Raw genomic sequence first — 25,997 nt, forward strand, 5'->3', positions numbered from 1 at the left:
GTCAAATAAATAAATAAAATCTTTAAAAAAAAAAAAAAAGTATGCCCCCTTTTACCCATTTCTCCCCCCACCCCCAAGGAGTAAGGAGGGTCTACATTTTTTAAATAAAAAATAAAGCCAAAACAAAGCATAGCTTACTCTCATACCTCATCAGGTTAAACAAGCCAACAATTAATATGCCTGCTTTCGGGATGGGAAAAGGAGTCCAGCATAGCGAGCCGGCTTGCCTGCAGTCACGCACTGAAAGCTTCCACCACGCAGAACCTTTTTTTTTGGCGGTGGATGACTACAGACAGGAGGAAGAGCTGGGATGCGGAGCCGTGGCGCCCCTGTTCCTTCTAGAGCATCGCTTCTCCTGCCTCCGCGCTCATTAACTTTACAGATGCTCTGGGCACCAAATAGTTTCTTCATTTAAACATTTTAAAGCAAAGGAGTAATGTGAATCCGCTGGAATCTACAAAAACAGGCAGGTAGCTAGATCTGAATATAAAAGAGCCGCGCAAATCAAACAGGGCCTGGGCTGCTGGGAGCCTGCAGAGGCAGCCTTGGCGCTGGGGCAGGGTTCCAGGAATCAAGAACCTTGAGAGTCCTGTTTGTTGGCGCGCTTTCCACGTAGGAAAGAGAGCGGGAGACCCAAATGGAGGAGAAAGACCCATAACACCTCCTCCACGCTCGCAGGAGCAGAAGGATGGCTAAGCTTTGAACTTAGAAGAGAACTAAAGAACCAGGACAGGAGTCCAGGAACTAAGGATGAAACCACAGTTTTAGTACAACACAGCATGGCTGCTGGCCTAGAAATAGCCTTCTTCTGCTTAAATTGGAAGAATATTGGACAAAGAAGGTCCCAGTTACTGTTGCTGTGTCACAAATGACCTGGAAATCAATGGCACGAAAACTTTTTTGTGTTACGCGCACAGGTGATGGGTCACGTGTTCAGACAGGCTGCCCGAGCGGCAGCAGGAAGGTCTGTACTTGAAGATGTCGGGGACTCAGATGGGGACTCAGATGGGGACTCAGGTTGAATCCTGAGGGTCACTTGCAGCCTGGGGACTAGAGTCATCGGGATGGACACTTCTTTAGTCACATATATGGCAGCAGGGCTGAGACGGTCAGATGGTGCACTCAACCTGGGACGCTTGTGTATGGCTTTGCACTTGGCTTTGGCTGTCTCACAGCGTGACAGTCGGCAGAGAGAGAGTGTCCATTCCCAGAAAGCCAGCTGCAAGTTGTATGGCCTTTTCTGACCTATCACTGAGAGTCAGAGAGTGTCATCTTAGCTATGTTCTGTTAGCGAGTCAGCTCAGAGTCAAGGAGATGGGACACAGATACACCTCAAAGGATTGACATCCGTGATTTGTTTTCCACAGGCAGTTAGAGAAATTAGATCAACAAAATCTCCCTTGATTATCTTAAATTCAAATGTAAATATTTATTTTAATACCTATAATTAGAAAGACAAATGTTTTATTAAAAACACCAATAGCTAATGTTCCTAAACTGAAATGTAAAGAATTCAAGGCTACTAAAAAGGGCTCATTTTCTTTTTATAGTATTCTGCTGGGAATTTTTTTGGTGGTGACCTGGCTTCACTCCTGCTCTCAGACTTTGATCCAGTACTTTCTGTTAACTCAGCATCTGTGGGATCATCTCAACAGTAGGATAATCTTCTGAAGTGGCTTATAAAGAGCCCTAAAGGAAAGGTGGGGGGAGGGGAAGGCTACTGAAGTGTCTCTGATAAACCAGGATTAATGTCAGAACCTCTCCTGGTGCTCTGAACCTGTCCATGTGCCCCAGGAGCTTGGGAAAGAGGAGAGCCCCATCTTAAGTGTCTAGCATGATGCCTGGCAAAAGTCCGAACCCAAAGGGTATTGAGGTGGAGGAGGTGGAGTGAAGGCATTGGCCATAGGAATGGAAACCAGGTCAGTGCAAGGGAACCAGGAGGGCAGCCGTAGCAGCTGATGGACTGGAGAGGTGGAGGGAGAGAAGAGGGGCCCTATGGCTTGGGTGCCCGCACTGCTAACCGAGGCAGGGGCATCGGGCTGAGGGGCTCATCTGAAGGAGGGTGCAGGGAGCTTGGTTCAGGCCCATTTCTCTCTGCAGGGGGGCATCTTGATTGCCCGTGGATGCTTATTAAGAGTGGACATGCAGAAAGATAGGACTGTTGATTCACTGTCTTGTCTAGTTCAGCATTTTAACAGATGCCAACTTGGTTAGTGTCAGGCTGGTTTGTCATCTTTGTTGTTGTAACAGGAAGAAAAGTTCTGGCTGAACAGAATCCCACAGAGCATTTTTAAAGTTTGTATTCATATTTTTTTCAAAGAGACGTTGGGGAGTCTGATGTGTGGCCTTGTAGAATGACACCTGGGCATGATCAGGACCAGAGATCACCCCGATCCTCTACCCTGGCCGTTCAGATACCTGACGTGCATCTAAGCGTTTGACTTAAGACTTTGTGAATGAAATCATTTCATCTGTGAAATCTGTCTGGTTCCACTTGGGTAAAGAGCAAAGCTCTGGGGTTGTGGCTGCTTATCAAGCTCAAAAACATGCGGAAAGTACTTACGATGTTTGCTTGAATTCTAGCCACACATGTCTCCAAGCATCCTGTTGCTCTGGCCTTGAGATGGTCATTTTTACACACGTACTGCCCTTTAAGCAGTGAGTATTTCTTTCCATCAATCAAATCCCATTTATGTGTGTCCATACCTATCCTATATGTGATTATATAATACACCTGGACCTGTATTATATATGATTATATAATAAACTCTATTAAAATCATGAAAGAGCTTACTGTTCAAGGAGGTCTTTCTGTGAACATGCTTCCAAAGTAAATAATCCTCCTTTAAATGCTTTTGTAGGACTACAGATTTCATAATAATGTCTGCTTTAGAGGTGGTTCCTGCATTTACAAGGGACTCAAAGCCCAGAGTTCCTGGTCGCAGTGTCACCAGACTGTGGTCTTGCCCTCGGGCACATGCAGCCCACCACACTGTGAAGTTTGTTCTGCCTGGCCCTGCTCCGTGTGATGGGCATCGGGAGGAGGGGGTTAGGGGTGGGGGCGAGGGGCAGCACTGAAGTAGAAAGGGCACTGAAGGTCTGGGCTTTGAATTTTGACTCTTTTACTTTCTGGCCTTGTAAATTTGGGTGAAATTCTTCTGTTTTCTGGACTTCAGTTTCCTTGTCAGTTAAATGGAGGCTGGAAACCCAAAGTCAAGGTGGCAGCAAGGCCGTATGCCCACTAACGGCTCTGAGAAGACGCTTTCCTTGCCTCTTTAGCCCCTGGTGCTCTCCAGCAGTCCTTGCTTGATGGCACCAAATTCCGGATTTGTGTCTCTGGCATCACTTGGCCTTCCTCTCTGTCTCCTGTCTTCATCTCTCTTTCTCCTTAGAAAGACACCTTTCACCAGACGTGGGCCCCGCCCTAACCCACGATGACCTCATCTTAACTTGATTACGTGTGCAAAGAGCCTATTTCAAAGTAAGGCTGTACCCTGAAGTTCAGGGAGGGCATGAGCATTGTGTGAGGACACGATTCAACCCAGTGTACGTGATTATAATGACTTAAATCCGTTCCTTATGGCCCCTGGAAGGGAGGGGCACATAGCAGAAACTCAGCAAATCCCATGAAGCCATTTATAAGGCACGACCCATTCGCTCTCCAACCTTGTGACTCCTAGACCTCATTCTTATCCCTGCTCCCACAGTCACTTCACATATCTGCTCACCGGCACCCCCTGTGCTCTTGATCCCGGAATGTCTGCCTCACCCATCTTTCTAGTCTTCAGTCCTCAAGCTAACCACCCCTTGTTCCTGTCCTTCCCAGGGCTTCCAGGGGAAAAGCACACAGCAGTCCCAGTTGGGTTATGCATGGAGTTGCCATTCCCACTCTTGGCTGGACTTCCGGGACTGCTGGAAAACCCCTTTATTCATTTCAAGTGGGTTTTCTTTCTCATTCAACAGTCCCCTCAAGCCTATTGGGAACATCGTTCCAGCTTTGTCGCCCACCATGGACCCCACACACTTCACCTCTTGGTTCCCCAAGAAAACAGAAGCCAGAAAACAAGTGGACTTCTTCTCCCACCGCATCTTGGTCTCTCTCAAATTAATACAATTGTTTAAAAAAAAAAAAAAAAAGTTGTGAACTCCTTTAGAGCTGAGGTTACTGCATATCCATCTTTCTCTGTCGAGGACTTCCCAGAGTTTCTGGCCTCTTGCAGTCCCCCAAACACCACATAAATGAGTGCTTCAACTCCATTGACTTGGTTAGAATCATTTTTTCCCCTGAAAGATAAAGGTGATTTGACCTATCGCCAAACTTACCTCCACCCCCTTGAGACTGCTTTTACCTCTTGTAGCATGATTTTTTTTTTTTTAATTAACAGATAATGTATTATTTGTTTCAGGGGTACAGATCTGTGATTCATCAGTCTTACACAGTTCACAGCGCTCACTATAGCTTGTGACATGATTTTTAAATATAACATTTTAACATTGGTCAGCGTAGTCAAAGAAATGAATCTGATAGGATTGTGGAGACTTTCGGGACATTTGTAGACTGGGACAAAGGCATCAGTGGAGAAGGGTTTAATCTACAGTGGCTCCTAAGAAGTAGGGGGAAAACAAAGCTGTTCAACAAACAGCTCTGAATTGAGCCCTTACCATCTGGCAGGCGATGGGTGGGCAGGAGGCCAGGGGTTTAGTGGTGAACAAGACAGATGCTGGCCATTGGCCATGCCCTGGAATTCCTACTCTGGTGAGTGGGGGATGGTCTGCAGACCTCTAAAGATACTTCAGAAATACTACTTAATTACAGTTCTACTGAGTGCTGTGGAAGAGAAGCATGAGTGAGCCTAACTAGAGGAACTAACCTGGTCCAGGTGGCTAGGAAGAGCTAGGAGCAATGGGAAGTGGGAATAGGGTACCTGGTGAAGGGGTGGGGCAGAGAGACCAGCCTGTATCTGGATGGAGGTGCTTAGAATTATGCATTATGTCCAAGACACAGAATTTAGTGTTTGTGTGGAAAGACCTCAGGAATCACTGACGCAGTCCATTGAGGGAAAGGGGATGGATTTCAGGGTGGGTGACAGAGACGAGTGACCTGTGTGTGTGAATAATCTAAAGTAGAGGTGTGGGGAGAGGGCCAACCCATTTTAGATGAACTTCTTCATAAGTATTGGTCTGAAGTGATTAACATGATTGGAAAGTTCTTTATGAAACTGCTGGGCTCTGTGAAATGGTCTAGTGTTTATGTCATGATGGACTGGACATTTTCTTGCTGTTCCATTGATTCCAAGGCCTCTCTTGGATCAACTCACTGTTTACTGAATATCTCTTGTATTTTTCAATCATTATTTCTTGTCTTCTCTCCATTAACCTAAATATTACCCACTGCAAGGCATAGTTCATTATCCAGTTAAAAAAGCCTTCCCTATCTGCCTACATGAAAAGACCCTCCCTTCTTTTGTTGTGATTCACGGTGTGGCTCACTTTATCATTCTCATATCCTGTTTTGTCTTGTTGACATATTTCTCACATTGCTTTACTTTATCTACATGGAAAATTCAGGAAGAACTATGCCAACTATTTAAAAAGTACAAAATAGTTGTTGGGTGAATGAATGAATGTAACAGCTATGGAATTTTCTATACAATTGATGAGAAAATATCATCGGGCCTGTGGCTTGCTGGTTTCTTGTCCTCTGTCCTAAAATATGAAGATGTGCTCTTTTTCTTCTTTCTTCTTCCTTTTTTCCCTCTGGATGGTACTAATCTGAAAACTTTCTAGTGAAAACACGGTCTACTTTGTGTAACTTTCATCTTTCTGATTATATTGGCAAAATAGTCTGCACTTCGTAAACTAGAGGGAGAAAAATGCATCATTTCCAAAGATAATCTCTCAAATAAGCTTGTCCAGATGGCTCCCAAAGCACAGCCATACAACAGGAGCTGTGCTAATTGGTGATGATTAGGGTTTTAGTGTCTTTCCTACAGAAAGTCAAAGAAACTCTTTCTCTTCTGAGATTGCTCTGTGCCCTGGATTATTTTGGTTGGGTTGACCTATTCCAAACTCAAACTTGCCTACTAGCCAGATGTCTGTGACCAGTGAGTTTCCACTGGTTTTTCACTTCCTAATGATTAAACCAAAATAAAAGAAGGTGATGCCATGTCTGGCTGACCGCAGACATTGCCAGTCACCAAAGCCTCAGCGTTCATCACGCGGTCGACATGGTGTCTGCTATCTTTGCAGGAGGCAGGCAAGGCTTTCCAAAGGCCGAGCTTCGAGAGAAAACTTGTAAGCAAGTAGTGTCATTTGGAAATGATTTGATGAATAGGAAACTTAGAGGCCAGCCATTGAAAATCTCATTTGTGATAAATTAGCAGGAATGTTTGGAGCTTACACTGTAGGTAAGGTCTGCCTTTCCCACGTGCTGCCCTTCATAGCTGACACATTACACATGTCTCTGCAGCATAACATATGGCTTCCTGAACTTGCAAATATGGCCTAAATGTGCTCTGTTGAACTAGCATCTGTTTAAACAGTCTCCTGGAAAGCTGAGCCATGTTCAATAAGATAGTTAATTTCATGTCTGCGAATGTTTTCTCTAGGGCCCTTTAAAATGTTATTTTTAGGAACTGCAGTAGAAAATTTACAAATTTAAATTTGCACGAAGGCATTACCTGCCTCTGAAAGGGTAATGGACCATCAGTTCTAAGCTGTAAATATTAAAAGATTCATAGAGCATGAATCACAAAGAAACAGCACAGAAGATCTATTTCAATAATAATAGTCACCATTTTTGGAGTTCCTAGTCTGTGCCAGGCCCTTCATGTACATTTAATTCTCGGGATAATTTGCAAGGAAGCGAGATCCTCCCATTTTGCAGGTAAGGAAACGCGCATAACCTGCTCAAGATCACTTAGGTAGGAGGTGGGGAGCTGGGATTCCAGCTCAAAAGCACTAACCTCTGAAGCCGTTTCTCATTCTACACCAGCAGTTCTGGACTTTCGCTTATTGGTGGACTGGGGATAAGGATTTAAGCCAAAGACCCTTATGAATTGTGTGCGAGCTCTGGCGTGTTTGTGCCTTATTCTGAGAAGAGCCCGTAATTTGAGCAGATTCTCAAAGGGATCGGGGAGACCTCTTCCAGAAGCAGATTTTGGCTCCAGGCTGCTGCCTTCCTTTTTAGACACGAGGAAACCACGTGCGTAGAACACAGACTGTCCAGAGGCACTCCGCGCTCTGTTGATTTGACCAGAAAGTGAACCGCAAGCCTTCTTTCTAAACAGTGCGCGTGCGCGAGTGTGTGAAATAAATCACATATAGAGATAGGTGCATGAAACAAGAATGTAGCATTTAACAAGTGAACCTCTGTGGAACCACTAACCAGGTCACAAGCTAGAGCACAGGACCCTAGGATACTCCCAGGTGTCCCTCCCTCCTCAGATGGCCTCCCTTCCAATCCCTATTCTGACTCTTAAGGCAGACTCGTCCTTGCTTTTCTTCATCGGTTTACCCTCCAAGCACGCATCCCTAACCAGAGGGCTCTGTCTTCCCTGTTGTCACCCACGTCTCCGTATAGCGGACTGTAGTGTTCTACGTCGTGCTCTTTCAGCCATCTTGTTTTTTTCTCCGTCCCTGTTGTGTGCTGCTGTACTTTGTTCCTTCTGTTGCTTGATAGGTTTTAATGTTTCTTCTGTTATTGGACATTTGATTATTTTTCATTTCTGCCTGTTATGAGTAATGCCTTTGTTAAAATTCTTCTACACATCTTAGACACAAGGTGCATGTGCGACTCTCAGGGAAAGCATAATATGTATTAAGCTTTTGTGAGAGACAAAATATTTAGTCCTACAAGGAGAAAGTAAAGAATTCTTTTTGTCTCCCACCCCCTTCCTTCATGCTTCTGTGGGTAGCCTTTGCATAATTTCCACTTGTCCCCAGACTTGGACTAAGAATCAAAGAGCACACTTGAACCTGAGTTCAGGGTGCTGACTGAGATCTCGGGGATCAGAGTCTCCAGGAGGAGGCATGGGTGATTCTCGTGACTGGGAGACAGTGGGTTCACCCCGATGAGTTGATAAGACCTGGCCCGTGGTTATGAAGAGGCTCGGAAAAAGTGTACCTATGATTAAAATATTGGACAATTGGCTTTAGAATATTTAAGGGAGTAGAATAGTTAAGGGAGTTGGATTTATTTAGCCTATTAAAAAAAAAATACCCAAAACATGAATAGTTGTTTGCTAAAGAATGAAAGTTTAATAATTGCAAAAAAAAAAAATTGCTAAGACAAGAGAGATTTAGGTTAAGGAAGAGGAGGGTATTCCAGCTAAAATCAGCAACACGTACCGAGCATGTGTTAGGTACCAGAGGGGCAAGAAATAAAGGCTGTTGTCAGTGCCTTCAGGGAGGCAAAGACAGGGAAACAAAAACAAGCAGGCACCGAGCTCTGGAACAAAGGACACAATATTTCACCGAGTCTAGACTGTGGGCTTCAGGCAGCTGAGTAGGTGGCCCGCTGAGACATCATGGAGGAGAGAAGCAGACAGAGACTACCACCTAGGGCTTGAAGAGCCTGCAGGGCTCCAGGTAGGCTTTAGAAGGAAACCTTTTCATAGGCGGATGGCATGACAGAACATTCTAAAGCAGTGGCATCCGATGTGTTTTCTCGGGAGTCCCCAGTACAAATATATATTTTATGTCACCACCCAGGATGTATACATTATCAAAACTCTCATAAAACATTTAACTTAATTAAATATGATAGCATCTGATGTTTGCTGTTTTTCTCCAAGCTCATTTTTTGTAGATGTGGGATGAACCCGCTTGCAGGTTGATAGCACCATTCTGAGGGTACCAGGAGCCCAGTGTGGATGGAGGCAGAGCTAAGCAGCTCTGTGGGAGGGAGTGCCATTTAAAGGAGGGGATTTCCATGGGAAGCGGTGAGGGGGGAATGGGATGTTTGTGTGGTGATGGGCTCTAGAAACCTGTCCCGATTCTAGAGTATGAATGAATTATGTTGGGTTGTTATGGCAAAATTTCCAACTTCACCTATCATATGATCTGCTTCTGACACCAAATGGTTTTCTCTGTACCCACAGCCAATCCTCCAACTCTTTCGGCACCAACAAGGTGTCCCAGCAGTGCACTTCAGTTCTGACACTAATGACCTTACAGTATCGTCAGACCCCAAGTTAAGGGGCTCAGTCCCACAAAATTGCTTCCATTTCAAATACTGTTTGCAAGTCCCTGGCCAACTGGACATTTGAACAGCTAGCTATAAAGTTGTTGTTGTTGGGGGGGGGGGGTGTTCCCACAGCCCACTCCTCAGATTTGATCATTTGTGAGATGGCTCACAGAACTCAGGCACTTTGCTTAGTATTACTAAGTTTATCATAAGAATACAAATCAGGAACAGCCAAATGGAAGAAACGCACAGGGCAAGATGGAGATGTGTGTGTGGGTGCTTACGTGCAACACTTCTACTCCCTCTCCAGTGTCATCGTCCCCCCAGCGCCCCAATGTGTTCACCAACCTCGAAGTTCAACCCTCTGGCTTCAGAGTGGGTTAAGTCTTTCTGGAGGTTCCATTTTATAGTCATAATGGATTAAGTCATTGGCCATTGCTGATTGACTCAGTCTCTAACCTGGAGGTGGAGTTAGGGCTCAGAGTTCTAACCCTCTAATTAAACATGGCTGATTCCCCTGCCAACCAGTCCCCATCCTGAAGCTATTTAGGGGCTTCCAGCCCCTAATACCATTAGCTCATGTAAGGGGGCTTATTATGAATAACAAAAGATACACTTTGCCCCTATCATTTGGGAAATTCATGGATTTTAGAAGCTCCAGTGCTAGGAACCAGGGGCAGAACCAAACCTATTATTCTCATAATACAATATCACAACCTTACTCTGGCCAGCCCTCCTGTGAGACAGTAGATTGGCCAAGATAACTTTTGATGCTTGGTTTCAGTTTAGTATCACTCAGCAGAGGAATAGAGGGAAGAGAAGAATTTGCTTCTGGATTCTCACAGAGCACAGACATTAAAAGTATTTATTAAACATCTGTTTTATCTCATCTTGTGATGGCCATGGAATTTTTGGTGTGGAATGCAGCACTGGGTAGAATGGTTTTATGGGAGAAAATACAGGGATAATCTCCACGGACGGGTTTAGGAGAAGAAGGTGATAGCACCTTGAAAGCCATGCTTTCTGGAAGAAACATGGTACAGCCCGTGCATATCAGAATGCCTATGAGTATCACTGCTCACCTGGCCCAGGACTAGAGAGCTCAGTCATGTTAACGTCACCTGCTTGTGAGTGCTGGCTGACAGTCTGGGTAATGTCATTTCAAAATCTGGATTTAGAGATTAGAGAGAGGTTAGAGGGTTAGAGGACAAGCTGGGATCCTTTTTGCCTCCACTTTTAGCATACTTGGAAAAATTAACAGTAAACTCTTCTTTCTCATTTCCCATCCAGTGGTCTATGTTCTCCCCCAGTTCTTCCTCAGGTTTGCTCCTGCCTTCCTGGTTTGTTTTGAACTGTTCTCTTGGCTCAGACTCTAAGGCCAATATGTATAGCATCCGTTTCCTTCCTGCCACTTACCATGAACCCCATCTGCAGCACAGACATGTTGAACGGTGGTGTGGATTATTTATTAAATCTTTGTGTGTGGGTAGCCATGTTCTGTCCATCTCATCTGTTCTAACAGACAAGTAACTTTTGGCCTGCAATAAGGAGAAACTAGATAAAAGAGAAGGATTTTAGATCTCAAGGGATGTGCCGTTGACCTTGTCCTCCGGAGGTGGTGGTGGGGGGCATCTTTCTTGCTGTGCCCTCTAGAAACAACTCTCTAAATATCCACATGTAACTAATTTTAGGGAATCCGTAGAACCAGATTTTTCTTTACCCGAGTTGAGTGCCTTAGCAGCACTGAAAAGGAAAATCCTTTCATGTGGCCTTTCTTTGCTTAAGTACTTTTGGTCATATCCTCTGAGGCTTAATATCCTTTTGATCTTCCCAATCCAGTTTTAATTTGGTCAGTTGAAATTAGGGAAGGATTTAAAGATAGCACTAATAATGTGGCTTTGGGATCATGTAGATAGGAACCTTTGGTCCTGAATGTACTTTGATGAATTTTTGTTTTGTTTTGGCTTGTCAAATGCTGTCTGGGGGAAATAAACTTCAGTCTGTTTCTTGGTGTCAGTCTGTTTCTTGGTGTTTGCTACGTTTTGCTCTTAAGTAAAACTTCGCATTCTACCAACAAAGGCCCGTGCTTGAGGCAGTGTATGTTTTGTTGCTCTTCTGCAGTAGTATGTCTGGTTTATCATTGAAGATAAAACCTAATGTCATCTCTGTGAGTGTATTGATAGTTGCAGAAGTGTGGATGATATTGGCATAGATGCGTTCTTAACTTATTAAAAATATTTAGAGAGCTGTCATGTAGAGCTGCGCTGTCCTATATGATAGCCTCCAGCTACTGGCACTTGAAGTCTAAACTTAACCATTCAATTCCTTAGATACACAAGTCACATTTCCACTGCTCAGCTGCCGCATGTGGCTAATGTGATATTGACCGTTTGGGCCTGATAATTCTTTGCTGGGGTGGGGTGGGGGCCATCCTATGCCATGTGGAATGTTTAGCAGCATCCCTCACCCCACCTAGTAGAGGCAAGGAGCATCTAGTCACAACAATCAAAAATGTCTGCCTAGATTGTCACATGTCCCCTGAGGAACAAAATCTTCTCTGGGTGAGGATAACTTGCTTATTAGTTCATCCAGTACAGATATAAAACATTTCCATGAACCAAGACAATACTGTTCTAGAATAATCTTCAGCAAAGTTTGGTTGGGGGGCATTTATAGATTAAGCATTTTGAGCTTGAATCAGATTAGTCATCTGGTCCAAAGCCCTGGGAAACTGAGACACTGAGTATAAAGTTTCGCAGGTGAGGTAAACACAACACCAGGCAAGGTCAGCTCAAGGCAAGATTTATTTAAGGCACTCTCTGGCGAAGTTTCAGGGCTCGGGAGAAGGGGAGCCAGGAAAGTCGTGCTGGGAGGAGGTGGGCACTCTCCGGCGAGGTTCCACGACTAGGAAAGGGGAAGTTGAGGAAGTTGGTGGGGGTCTTTTATCGGGCCAAGGTAGGGCATGGGTCCACGTCCATATATGGTAGGGTATTTGGTGATTGGAGGGTATGGCGTTGGGGGTCCTGATACTTCTGTTTCTTGCATAGGTATCGGGTTACCTATGGAGATGTGACCTGGGCATACATCATTTTGGTAGGAGAGTCAAGGGTTAAGGAAAAGGGCTGGGGGGATGGAGAGGCTGGATGACTGCGCCCCAGCAGTCATTCCTGTTGTTCATCCTGCATTCCCGGAGCCCCCCCGACCCAACATTGAGAGGTTTGGGGTGACTTAACGTCCATAGCATGGATGTATCAATCTAGTTCATGCAGCCTAGAGGACAGACTTCTGATTTTCATATCAACCTATTTTCTCATTCTTATGTTCTCGCACTCAGTGGTGGCTCTGGGGAGGACAGAGTCCTGAGAAATGGGAAGGGCCCAGTCCTGAGCCTCAAAACAGATTCTTTACCTTAACCTTGTGCACCTCTGTTTTACTCCTCCATGACCTGTGGCTTTCTTTAAGGCTGGGGTTGGAGGGGTGTCTGGGACATCTTGTAGACCCACCTTTGCTGTCTCAGAAAGTGGAGCCCTGTTGGGTTTCCCAGTTATATCAGTGCAGAGATTGGGAACATGCTGCTTGGGCCATGGAAGGTTGTAGTCCTGTAAAATTTCCTTTTTGTTAACTGTTAAATTTCTAGTATCTCTTCCATCGGCTTCCATGCAGTGGTCCATGGGCAAACCTTTAAAATGAAATGCCTGGAGGTTTTTGATCTTAAGAGGTCATGAGGAAGCAAGAGAGCCCTGCAGAAAGTTCTAGGGAGGGTGAAGGAATCTCCCTAAGGGTGCTGGTATCCACAGCAAGGGGGGCTGGAAAGTAGGCTTAACTAGGAGAGATCTGGAGGGCAGGCCGGCCTGCAGAGTGACCCAGAGGCCCGAAAATGTGCCCCAGGATCTCATCTCCCTGAATTAATCCTGTATACCTCCTGCACCTCCCCATGACTCTTCTTCAGTGACTGATTTTATTCTCTCCTCTGTTCCAAAGGCTTCAGTGGTTCACTGCTTCCTTTTCACATGTGAAACTTCCTGGCCTTCTTCTACTCAAGGCCCATTTGCTCTTGTATGGAGATCTCCTCTTTTCCTTTGTAAGAGTAAAAACCGGTTTTTATGCACATGAAAGCTTTATTGTTGCTGTGGTTCACAGAATGATTCTGTCTGAGGCTTGGGCTTGGCATTGGTGGAGGCTTTGCTCCAAGCCACTTGATGTTTAAGAAGTCACTCAGGAAGAAGTTTTGTTTCTTTTGTTTGTTTGTTTGTTTGTTTTTCTTTTAAAGATTTTATTTATTTATTTGACAGAGACATCACAAGTAGGCAGGGAGGCAGGCAGGGCCGGGGAAAGCAGGCTCCCCGCTGAGCAGAGAGCTCAATGCTGGGCTCCATCCCAGGACCCTGAGATCATGACTTGAGCTGAAGGCAGAGACTTAACCCACTGAGCCACCCAGGCGCCCTGAAGTTTTGTTTCTGATGATACTTTGTTGAGTTGGTAGCCCGGATAGCTACTTAAAATCATTATGCAGCTCAAAAGTCAAGGCCCAGGGAACAGGCCAGAAAGAGTGGCAATGAAAGCAGGCGAAGAGCTGTGTGTAAATAAACCCTGTGTGTAACCTTGGGCTGTGGGCCGGTTTGGTTCTGTAACACCGTGGGCCCAGTGAGCTGTGGCCCGGGGTCAAAGGCCAGTATCCTGAGGAGCCAGCTGTCAGAGTTTAGCTGCAAACAAGCTAATGTGTAAACTTGCCTCGAGGTCTTTTCGAGTGGCTTCATTTTCCCAGCCTCACTGAGAAGAAGGGGCTTTATTTCAGGGTTTGCTGACCAGCTGCTGTTCCACTAATGTTTTCCTTTGGGAAACCGGTCTTCTTGAATGTCTCCCCAGTGAAGGGGAAGGTATCCGATTTGGGGACAGCTTTTGATTTCAGTGACGGGAGGGTGGGGACCGGGAGCACTGGGGTCCTGCTGGTCAGTGTGACTGCGGCCACTGTTGTTCACTAGTTCTGCGTCTCCCCTTTGCTCCGCAGACCAACGAGTGGAACAAGAATGATGACCGGCTGCTGCAGGCTGTGGAGAATGGGGATCCCGAGAAGGTGGCCTCCCTGCTGGGCAAGAAGGGGGCCAGTGCCACCAAGCACGACAGCGAGGGCAAGACCGCGTAAGCTCAAAAGATTGGTTGCTAACTGTAGCGATTCTGGCTTCTCGAGAGTGTTCTCTGGAGTCCTTGGGATCCATGAGGGAACTTCACAAATGCCTTGACGGAGACTTTGTGAAATGACTGTCGTCTCCGGTTCCTACCCCTCATGTTAAAATGGGTAGGAGGAGATTTTCAAGTTCCAAATTGCACACTGGGCTTTACCGTCAGTGGCTATGTTTGTTTTCAGGTGTAACCAAAGATTGCACCAGAGACGAAATAGAACCAAGTGATACATGGGGAAGGAATTCTGTCCGACATTAGAAACAGCATAAAAGAGGGTAATTTTTTCATAGCCCTCAGGCCTTATTATTTATATTGTTACTTCTTTTAAAACCCCTTCCTTAATGTTGATCAGTGATTACATGAGTCGTGTGAATTTTGCATTATACTTTGCCGTTGCTGGTACTCTTGCCTGCCATAATTAGAATTACAGATTTGATTAAGGGGTGTGCGTGTGTGTCTGCGCGTGCGCGCGCGCGTGTGTGTTTATCTGTATCCGTGCTTACTCTGGTCATACTGTAGAGAGGTCATTGACTTTGTAGCTAAGCCGACTTCTAATCTGGACTTCGTCACTCATGAGTCATGAACTCTTTGAATCTTAATTTATTCAGTTGCAATGGGAGATGATAATATCTAACCACTAGGGTCATTCTGAATATAAAACAAGATCCTGACTTTGGTTAGGCACCTCCAAAAGCAGGTTCTGAGACAAAGATTTGAGTGTGAGCTGTTTCTCTAGCCAGCGCTCCCAGGAGCACACAGGAAGGCCTGAAAGCCCAATGGTTTGTTACTGACGGGCTCGTGCTATGGGCAGCTGGAACCCCATCCTGCTAAGACCTTTGGGAGTCTCTTTTTAGACTCAGAGGAGGGGTTGGCCTCTGGCCCACAGTCTGTTTTTGTAAATAAAGTTTTTTGGGGGGCGCAATAGAGCCAAATCCATTACGTAGCATTGGCCGTGGTTGCTTCTGTCCTGCAAAGGCAGATCAGAGGAGTTAAGGCTTACAAACCTCAGCATACTGACTCTCTGGCCCCTTGCAGAACTAGTGTTCATACCCAGGTTCCAGATATGCCTGAGAGTTACCCAACCCAAGGGGCAAGGAAGCTGGGGTTTCTGTTCCTAATCACTTGTCCCTCCAAGGTGGAGTGCTGCTTCTAGGGCCCATTATGATCGCAGGCGGAACCGTTCCAGGAGATTAGGAAAGGGGCACCTCATAGCTATAGGCACCCTATGTAAAGAGCTGGCGATGGCCCCCAGTAGGAACCTGATCGAGCCAGTTCCCTTTCTTTCCTCTCCTCGATGAGTGGCTTCTTGATCCTGGCAGCTCCTGGCCAAGACTCACGTGGGGTACTTTAAAAACACACTGATGCCACAGGCACTCCAAATGTTCAGAAACATGTCATCCTCGGAGAGGCCTAGGGATCAGTATTTTTCAAAGCATCCCATCCAGTTCAGCCAGAGAGCACCATCATCCAGAGACGAGATTGACTCTAGATTGATTGACAGATAGTGAGAATAAAAGGCAAATTTTCAGGAGAAGATTGAGCCTCACATTTGAAAATTTTATCAATGAAATGCTCTTCCTGGAACCCGCTGAATCCTGCAGCCTGGACACCAGTTCCGTTGTTGAGGGTCAGTCAGGCTCGGTGATAGGCAAGGGGAAGAGGGAAGTGTTCTCACTCAGACTGGAGTCTGGTTCCCTAGGAGCCAGGCTCGTGCTCTCCACTGAAGCCCCAGGTTGAGCTCCTCGCTGTCAGCCTGAGTTTGACTTCCCAACTTTGCAGAGGCCCGTGTCTCGGGTGTGGGGCCCAGGGCCATGTCCTGGTGGATTCTGAGGCGGGAAGCAGGGTGGGCCAATGATCCTATTGAATGAGTTGCCTACTCAACCTTACATAATGCTTTGATCTTAACCCTCTTGCAGTCTAGATTGTAATTTCCTTGACGGAAGGGTCTGTTTACCTTATAGCTCATCCCTATAGTGACACCATCTAGCCCCCTGCTCCCCTTACAGATACTCAAAAAAGATTTCTCAAATGCGTTAATTACCCTTTTCCCCAGGAAGCCCCATTTGGAGTCCGGGCTTCTGAGCATCAGAGGCAGAGGCCACACTCCTAAACTTGCTATGAGAGTTTTGGACTCTTGTCTGCTTCTTGTCCCTGGGCTCCTGCTGATCCCAGCTCCCACAGTCTCCTACATCCCTCCGAGAGAGACGGCAGATAGATGTTTCTGATAGTTTTGTCCAAGACAATACTCACAAAAAAGAGAGTGGAAAATTTAGGTTAGCAGCTTAGCCACAAGTGTTAATAAACTTGTACCTTTTGTTAATAAGATGTTAATTATGGGTCGAGTAGATGTCCAGGTAGTTAATTTCTCTCTCTTGTTGTGGGAAAATATACATAACATCAACCTTACCATCTTAACCATTTTAAAGTAGTCTTTTCATTGACATTAAGTGCATTCCCAATGTTGTGTGACCATCAACCTTTAGTTCCAGAAATTCTTCATTGTCCCAAAAGGAAACCTTGGGCTCCCGAAGCAGTGACCCTCCTCAGCCTGCCTCCCTTCCCCTGGCAACCACTAATCTGCTTTCTGTCTCTGTGGATTTGCCTATTCCGGAGATTTAATATAAATGGAATCATACTATTGGACCCCTTGGCTGTGGGTTTTTTTTTTTTTTTTTTAACCAAGTGTAAGGTTTTCAGAGTTCATCCTTGCTGTAGCAGAGATCAGTTCTTCATTCTATTATCTTTCTTAAAGATTTTATTCATTTAGTTGAGAAAGCACAAGCAGGGAGGAGAGGGAGAATAAGGCTCCCTGCTCAGAGCCCGATGTGGGGCCTGATCTAGGACCCCGAAATCATGACCTGAGCTAAATAAAGGCAGATGCCTAATCTGCTGAGCCACCCAGGCGCCCCATTCTCTTTTCTTTTAATGACAGCAGTGAGTATGACAGACCAAAATCACCCCCTCTGTTTTGCAGATGGTAAAACCAAGGCTCATGGGATCTGCCTCTCCCTGAATTAACTCCAGAACCAGTTCTAAGTTCTACCCTTGCCTTCATAATTACAAGTCTGCTTTTTTCTTTTCTTTTCTTTCTTTTTTTTTTTTTTTGCTTTGATGACTTCTGTGTAGAAAGAGGAACTATTAAAAAAAGGAAGAGAAGGTCTTTCATTATTTTTTCAGTGGAAGATTTTTCATAAATAATCATCTGTTAACATTTAATTTTTCTGCTTGGCATAGTCCTTATGATGATTAAAGTTGCTAAGTGATAACTGCAAGGGCTGAATTGTCAGAGGCCGCACGGGGTTCAGTCTATCTCGCTTCATAGTTTCATTCAAACGTGGTAGTTCTGGTATCCAGAAGAAGGGGGCGCTGTGGGGTTGGACACCATGCCTCCTGTCCCTTTGGCGGCATGGAATCATGCCTGGCCCAGAGCTCTGTTGTTAACAGGAACCCCAAGCGGTGTTGTTCCCTTGGCTTCTGTCCCCTCACTGCTGGAGGTCTGCACTTCCATGTTTGGGTTAGTCGAATCCATGCATTCCTGCCCGAGTACACCTGTGTCTCCCTCACGTTTGAAGATTTTTCTCGACCTGTGGAGACTTCTTCTTTGTCCTGTCCCGTTCTCGCCACATGCATTGGTTGGGTAGCATGCAGGCTAGTAACTGAGTCCGTGGCAGAGCGAGGCAACGCGTCCCCTCTGCTGAAACTCTTGGCCGCATTGGCCCCGTGGAGTTTGCTGGCTTAGCGTTTGTTTGTGGACATGTATGGAGGGGTTGGCAGCTGTCTCCAAAGGGTAAGGCCAGGCACACACTTGGTTAGGTCCTTGCTTCATTCTCTGCCTACTCCTTTGGGTTTACTCTTTGACTTATCCCCCTGCCTACCCAATTATGCTGGAGGCCTCCTTTCTAACAAGCTTTTGTACTAACCCATTTTATAGTTCTGTTGAGGTAATGGACAATGTTTCTCCCTCTTGCTAGACAACCTTGTCCTGATTTGGGCTTTCCAGCCCCTCCCACTGGCCCTGCCGTGACTCCACTTGCCTCCCACTGCCATTACTCTTGTCCTTGGCCGCCTTCTGGAGGCAGGGCTGTTGGCTCCCTGCCCTCCCCTCCTGTTGGCCCAGGTTTGGTGTCCAGTCCAGAAGGCCTCTGCTCTGATGTTCTCAGTCCCTTTAAAATTTTTCTTCTCTCTGAAATCCTGGAATCTTGATTACAGCTTGACTTATTCTACCAAAAGAATAAGAACAACAGAAAAGGCTGTAGAGCTTTGAAAAACCCCCTTTGTTGTCTGAAAGGGTTGAATCCCTTATAACAGAGTAAGCTCCCTAAAGACAAGAATCTGTCTTGTCAAGAATGATTTTTGTTGTTGTGTTGGGGTCTCCCACAGTTCCTGGCAGAGAAGAGGCATTCAGTCAGTTTTTGTGGAATGTCTTTTTAGCATGACATTTATGGAGAAAACACTCTTTGTAGTGATACCTCATGGATAAATTGATTAGGAGTAGATTAACTTGGGGTTCAAGGGGGAAAGAACTATTCTGGTAGACAGCAGAACCTGAAGCTGCCCTTCTCCCTGCTTCCAGTACAGTTGAAAGAGAAAAATACTCAGCCTTTACTACCTAGAGAACCAGCTAACCCTGGGAAATAATGAGGTGGCAACAGCCGCCATCTTGGTGGACATTCTCCAGAAGCCTCCATAACCCAAAGTCAATGACCAGAAGGGTGGTTTGGTAATTCTTCAGACTTTGAGTTTCTTTCTGCCACATTTCCTTTAGGGAAAGCGAAGAAACTTTGTCTGAAAATTTTTTGCCTCTAAAACTGATCAGAGAGGGGTTTAAAAAAAAAAAAAGCAATCAAATGACTGGAATTCATTTAGGACTAAGTAAAAGAAGGGTGCTGTTTGGGGCCAGAAGAGAACACAATAGAGCAAGGCAGAGAATTATAGCTGCAGCCTGTGTTTATGGGGTCAGGCTTGGCTTCCCTGACCCATCTGTTCTCTCTCCATGGTGGAGGTGAGGAAGTGGCAGGATATCATTGCCCTAAAAACTCTTACCATAGAACAGCCTAATTGCTTCAAGATGCTTCCCCCCACATTTAGATATGCATTTAATTAAAGTTATGTATGTTTGCCTTAGGAACAACCAGACTAAATATAATCACTGCTGGGACTATGGTATTTGAAGAAATACCACCCAGGCATGTGTGTATAGACATATATAGGGTGAGGATACGTGGTCCACATTTCAGAAACCTGATCTTTTTGTTTTGAAAGCAAAAATTTGTGCTCGTGTTTTTAGATGACTCCATGGAGCTTAAATATAAAATAGAGGAGGTAGTCTTTGAATTCAAATCAGGACAATAAAGGGTTTCTCTGTCTGGAGGCTAGTTGCACTATTTTCCTGTTTTCTCAGAGCAGGGATACAGCAGTTCCGTCATAGACAGCAAATCATGCTGTCTGGGCTGCCTTCTCCAGCTCTCACAGAGGGCCACCAAACTCATTTACCTAAAACTGCTACATACTTGGTGCCTAACCGCAGCCTCCTTCCCTGGGAAGTTGCCTTCCAGGCAAAGTCACCCTAGATCGTTCATAAAACCTATTGGTATCTGACAGAGGGATAAACTGAAGGGTTTAATCGCTCTATTGCATATCCACTTTGCTTCGGGCCACATAGATTTTTGAAGGTGATAAAACTTCTGTTCCTACCTGCCACTGTGCCCAAATGTTTGTTCAATTAACCTACCAGTTGGGAGGTACTTACTCCCTTTCCTGCATGTTCCAAACTCTTGTAAGCATACACAAAAGAAGGAAGAAAAATCACCTTAGCCCACAAAATACGTAGCATCTACGAGAAGATAAGACAAGTGTCGGAGAAGACAAGACGAGTGAAAACATGGGACAATGATTAGGTGTCGAACTACAAAATACTAACTGCAAGGGGTTCGATCTGGGGAGAGCCGGTGCCTCACCGCAGTAGCCCAGAAACATTTCCTGCCTGGGGTGCGATGTCAGGTGGCCTTGAGAAGTGGACGAGGCGGACTGCGGTGGGTATGGGGTCTAGGAGGACAGTGTAGGTGTTGATCATAGCGTGAATAGAGCCTTTCCCACATTGAAAAGGAAAGCAGTGACATCACAATTACGGTTTCCTTCCCTTCTCTAAGAGCTTATTGGAGTTTCAGTGCCATCAGAATCACCGGGACAGCTTTGAAAATGCTGATGTGACCCTCAAACACACCTATGTGAGAGGTGGGGGGTTCAGAAGGTGTGGAGTTTTTTAAGGCACCCAGGTGACTGAGAACTCCTGTTGTAACATTCCACACTGAGACCCTAGGTTCCATAGCCCCCAGCTTCCTGACAGGCTTTACCCAGTGGTGGGTTCCAGGTGGGCTGGGGAAGGCCCAGGGAGCCATGGTGGTTCCCACCCCACCTCCCACTCCCAGCAGGCACACGTGTACATATACGTATACGTAATGCTTGTGCGCAAAATAAAATGACAATTTGGGCTTAAGGTCAATTATGTTAAAGTAACATAAGACACCGGGTTTTTAAAGAGAAATAGTATATTGTATGTTAAAGCTGAGCAGATCTTAATGCAGAATTGTGCTTTGAAAGGAAGACTTGAAACCACAGTAGTGCGAATTGATGAGAATAGACTTGAAAATTAAGAATTACATTGATAGGGGTGCCCGGCAGGCTCAGTTGGCAGAGCATATGATGTCAGGGTTTGGAGGTCGGGCCCCAAGCTGGGTGTAGAGATTACTTAAAAATCTTAAAAAAAAAAAAAAAAAAAACCTCCAACGTTGATCAGGAATGGGTAGGATCACAGGATTTTTCAGTTTAAACCTTTCTGAAGCTGGGTTAAGGATATTGAGAGTGAAGGACTTCAGACACACAAATGGGTCATTGTGGCTCAAGGTTGAGGGAGTCTGGCTTTTTCTCTTCCTTCCATTTCTCCGGCCATATCCTCCTCTGGCTGGATGACCCCCACACTCAGAGGTCAGGAGAGCCTGGGAAATGTGGTTCTGTGTGATAGAGAGCAGAGCAGGGGCGGATGGGCATGGATTCAGTGCATGCAGTGACTTCTGCTCATTCTAAACCTGAGAGAGAAAGAGAGAGAGAGAGAGACAGGTGGTGTTGGGGGGGCCCTCCTGGAGCAGGAGGTTCTCATGCTGACAGCAGCCAGGCACCTTACAGTCGGAGGCCTGTAAGATCCCTTGGCAAGTGCCCGGTCTTGAGAAACACTTGCACTTTCTCACCTGGGGTCCTGAAATTCGCACTTTCCAAAATCCCCCGACCCCCAACCACCACTCATCCACCAAGCCATGGTACCATTCAAGGCCCAGTTTTATGAAGCCTTTCCTAATTTCCAAAGTGGCTGAGCTTGCTCTCACTGTTGCCTCCTTAAACCTCCAGGGATATGATGGGTCTTGGTTACCTCTGTACATATCTTATCCCTGTTGTTAGACTATCAGGGTTAGAGCCCAATCTTATCCAGTTAAAAGAAAGGAGATGTTATTAACCATGTTAATATTGCATGTCCCACTGCCCAGCTAGGGACTTTTCTGTGTGTCATTCTTTCAAAAAAACTGTTCATTCCTTCACCATTTTAAAGACCCTGTCAGTTTCCCATAGGTTTTTCTTGTACGATGCTCTCAGTCACCCTGGTGTACTTTATGAGCAGAGAGTGTGGGTCAGAAAGCTTTGGGAATTAGTGCAAATCACCCCCATTCTAGGCTCTAGGTTCTAGAGTCTGGGGATCTTTCATGAATGTAAGAGACAAATCATTGTCCTAATGGAGATTTCATAATGCCCAAGTGCTATTTCCAGACCACATTTATAAAACCAAACAATCCTGCAGGAAAAGAACCAATGCCCAGCTTAAATGTCATGGAGTTTCTTAGCTCTGAGTATGTGGTCTTTCATCTCAGTACTGCCGCCTCCCCAACCACCCCGTGCCTCTCTGCCTTGTCCCCAGGAGAGCTCTGTCCCTGAAGCCCCACTGCTGATCCCGTTTGCACATGGTAAGCACTTAAAGGACAGTAATCCTATTTTTACACCCTTTATTTTCTTTATGCCAATCACCTTTTATTATATCTATCTGAAACATCGAGCGAGAGAAGGCAGCCAGTGTTTGCTTTCCTCAAACTTTCTGCCACATCAATTGCTAACAGAGGCGGTGAGCAGGTCCCTGCTGGAGCTGCTTCTGAAATGGCTGGGAGCCACATGGTGGCACTACCCTGCCTGCAGGCGTTTGTCTCTGTTGCCTGTAGAGTTGATCTCTGGGATTGGGTAGAATTCTGATTTTCAAGGCTTTTATAACTAGATGCTCTTAGATAGTCCTGCCTTCCTAACCCTCAGATTATAATCTGAAATGGAGATCCAGATCTTGTAGGATTAAGGATTATCCCCCCGTAGTACCTAGTGTGAGTTAAGTCTCATTTGATCATAGGGACCAGATGAGTAAACAGAGGCCAGTGAATTTGAGTCCGTTCACTGTGCCATATTTGAGAATGGCAGAGTAGAGACCCAAACCAAAGAACACTGAAAAAAAAGAGTTCACACTTCTTCCTGTCATGCAGATGTTCTAAAAATGGAATATGTCTCAGAATCACCTGGGAAGAACTTCTTAAAACATACCGCTGCCTCCACCCCAGGGTCTGGACAGGATCCTAAGAATCTGTATTTCTAACAAATACATCAGGTGATGTGATCCTGCTGTTTTGTGGACCACGCTTTGAGAATCACAGTATAATACGATGTTGGGAGACAAAATCAAACTTCTCATAACCTAAGTTTTGAGATTACAACCTGAGAAAAACACTGTCATGCCAGCTTATGTGTGTGCCTTGGTTTAAGGAAACACAGCAACTTCAGATTGGAAAAGCAAATTCAAAACTAAAGGTTTGCATTATCAAAAAAAAAAAAAAAAATCACATCTACGTGCCATGAAAATTGCAACGGGCAAGACAAAGTCTGTGCCTGCGTGGAAGGTGCGGTCAGCTGGGGCAGATGACGCGTGCTTCTTTAATGTAATACCAGGTGCGCAGAAGGAAATGAAGGGGCCAGAGGCCACATTGAATCAGCTTGGAAAAGGAGGGCCTCTTTGAGCAGACCCCTTCCCCAGAACGGATTGCTGAGTGGAATCAGAGGTCAGGCCATGCACTTTCCTGGAACTGGTGTTCCAGGGGAGGGAACAGCAAGGTGCAAAGGCCCTGAGTTGTGAGAGCGTTTGATGTGCCCAGTAAACAGGGGGAGAGCTACAAGGCGAGGTCAGAGTGGAAGCCAGACCCCCTCAGGTAAAGCCTGGAGGGTCAGGGGAAGGACTTGGAATGACATCCTTATTCTGAATAACTTAGCTTCCTTGATTTAATATGACTTAATATCCTTTCTTCCCCCTCCAGAAATAGGTCTCACCAAAAGAACGCAATTAAAGGATAGGTGATTTTTAGGTGTTTGGGAGATGCTGAAGCGCTCTAGGATGATGGGAAGCTGGTTATTATTGCCATGAAATGTTTCTGAACCTCACTGACCATAGCAACTTCTCTCTGGAAAATAAAGGGTTTTTTTTTTTGTTTTTTTTTTTTGTTTGTTTCTTTTTTTATTATGTTCAGTTAGCCACTGTATAGTACATCATTAGTTTTTGATGTGTTCAGTGATTCATTAGCTGCACATAACACCCAGTGCTCATCACATCATGTGCCCTCCTCAATACCCATCACCCTGCTCCCCCCCGGTCCCCACAAAATCAGTTGGTTTCCGAGGGTCCATAATCTCTCATGGTTCGTCTCCCTCTCTGATTTCTCCCCCTTCAGATTCTCCTCCCTTCACCTATGGTCCTCCGTGCTATTCCTTAATATTCCACGTATCAGTGAAACCATCTGCTGATCGTCTTTCTCTGCTTGACTTATTTCACTCAGCATAATCCCCTCCAGTTCCATCCATATCAGTGCACATAGTGGGTATTCAGCCTGCATAATATTCCATTGTATATATGGACCACATGGAAATAAAGGGTTTTAAAAGGAAAGAAGGAGATATGTGTTTATTCTAGAGAAACTGCTCTTCAAGCCAGGGCTGAGAATTCAAGTCCTGCTCTTTTACATATTTTTACTAACCTCTCTGAGCCTCAGTGTCACCATCTGGGAAATGAGGATGTTGGATCAGCCTATCCTTCTGGAACCTCCTAACCCTCTGGACTCTGGATGTGGCTCTTGCCGGTACCGTTTGCTGTGTGGTTATTTCTTTGTGTGGGCATGAGGGTTTGTTTGCTTGACTTGAGGAGTGAGAGCTGGTTGCAGAGGCAGTGGGAGGGGTGGGAGGGCTGAATGAGATGGCCAGCCTGTTGCATTCTTTTTTTTTTTTTTTAAAGATTTTATTTATTTATTTGACACTCAGAGATCACAAGTAGGCAGAGAGGCAGGCAGAGAGAGAGAGGAAGGGAAGCAGGTTCCCTGCTGAGCAGAGAGCCTGATGTGGGGCTCTATCCCAGGACCCTGGGATCATGACCTGAGCCGAAGGCAGAGGCTTTAACCCACTGAGCCACCCAAGTGCCCCAGCCTGTTGCATTCTTGACCTGTCAGCCCCTTTGGGATCGGGAGCTGGGGTTGCAGTGAAGGGCAGCAGTTGGGTTTGAGAGAAGTTCTCTATGAATGAGTACACTGAAAAAAATTGGAGTTGTTCTAAAAGGAGGCTTGTGAGTTTGTATTTCCTCCAAATATATGTTTCAGCTGGCAGTCAGAAACCAGAAGAATTGTTTATTACTCTGGAAGATAGAAGGAACTTTCCAGGCCATCACTCATGGGCTTCTGCAGAGCAACAGCTCAAATCCTCTTCGGGTTAAGAGCCTGGAGAAATATTTCAGTCTTGTTCCGAGGCATTTATTTATTTCGGGAAGGTTTGCACAACTCGCTGAGTGCTTTTGTAGGAAATGGAAGCTCCGTGGCGGGCTCTGTTTGCTTCAGCGCTGAGACTGCTTTCCCAGCCGTCCGGGAGCACGCGCAACCCGAATCTGCCCCACTGAGGAGACCGTATTTGCTTTTTTGATCAAATACTTCTTTTTTTCTTTTTTTTTTTAAAGGATCAACATTGTTTTTCATTATTTTTAAATTTTCATTCATTTATTTATTTTTTTTAAGATTTTATTTATTTATTTGACAGACAGAGATCACAGGTGGACAGAGAAGCAGGCAGAGAGAGAGGGTTCCCCGCTGAGCAGAGAACCCATGCGGGGCTCGATCCCAGGACTCTGAGATCAGGACCTGAGCCGAAGGCAAGGCTTAACCCACTGAGCCACCCAGGCGCCCCTCAACATTGTTTTTTTAAAGAGCAGTGTTTAAAAATTGCAGTGTTTCCCACATTGCCCATGATTTAACATGGTGTGATTACCCCACACGGTGATACCGTGCCGGCCGTAGGGGCAGAATGCCTCGGTTAGTTCCCCTGCTTTGTAGTGCTGGGACTTGGGGCAAGTTACCAAACTCCTCTGTGCTAACGTTTCCAAGTCCTTCTTGGGAGAAATGGGGATAATCGTTATCCTTCCCTTGGGCTGGCTGAGGGATGTAATGCGTTAAAGCAGAACTCGTTGTGGAGGCCAGAGAGATCGGGAGTCACCAAACTCATAAGCACAGAAACCTTGGGAACT

At 45.6% G+C, this 25,997-nt stretch overlaps 1 protein-coding gene across 6 annotated transcripts in view; it reads left to right on the forward strand.

Annotated features, from left to right (window-relative positions):
* Positions 1 to 25,997, forward strand: part of RAI14 (retinoic acid induced 14) — a 143,865-nt gene that overhangs the window by 75,919 nt on the left and 41,949 nt on the right. For 4 of the 6 annotated variants that reach the window (XM_059416977.1, XM_059416978.1, XM_059416981.1 and 1 more), the window contains exons 1-2: positions 13,895 to 14,064; positions 14,196 to 14,326. In XM_059416977.1, the coding sequence (XP_059272960.1) occupies positions 14,011 to 14,064; positions 14,196 to 14,326 (185 nt within the window). In that variant the 5' untranslated portion in view covers positions 13,895 to 14,010. Of the gene's footprint in view, positions 1 to 13,894; positions 14,065 to 14,195; positions 14,327 to 25,997 lie in introns of those variants that run through there. The other 2 variants (XM_059416980.1, XM_059416979.1) reach the window with 1 other exon arrangement.

Source organism: Mustela nigripes, chromosome 12, assembly GCF_022355385.1.
Source record: "Mustela nigripes isolate SB6536 chromosome 12, MUSNIG.SB6536, whole genome shotgun sequence".
In the NCBI taxonomy this organism is placed as follows: Eukaryota; Metazoa; Chordata; class Mammalia; order Carnivora; family Mustelidae; genus Mustela; species Mustela nigripes.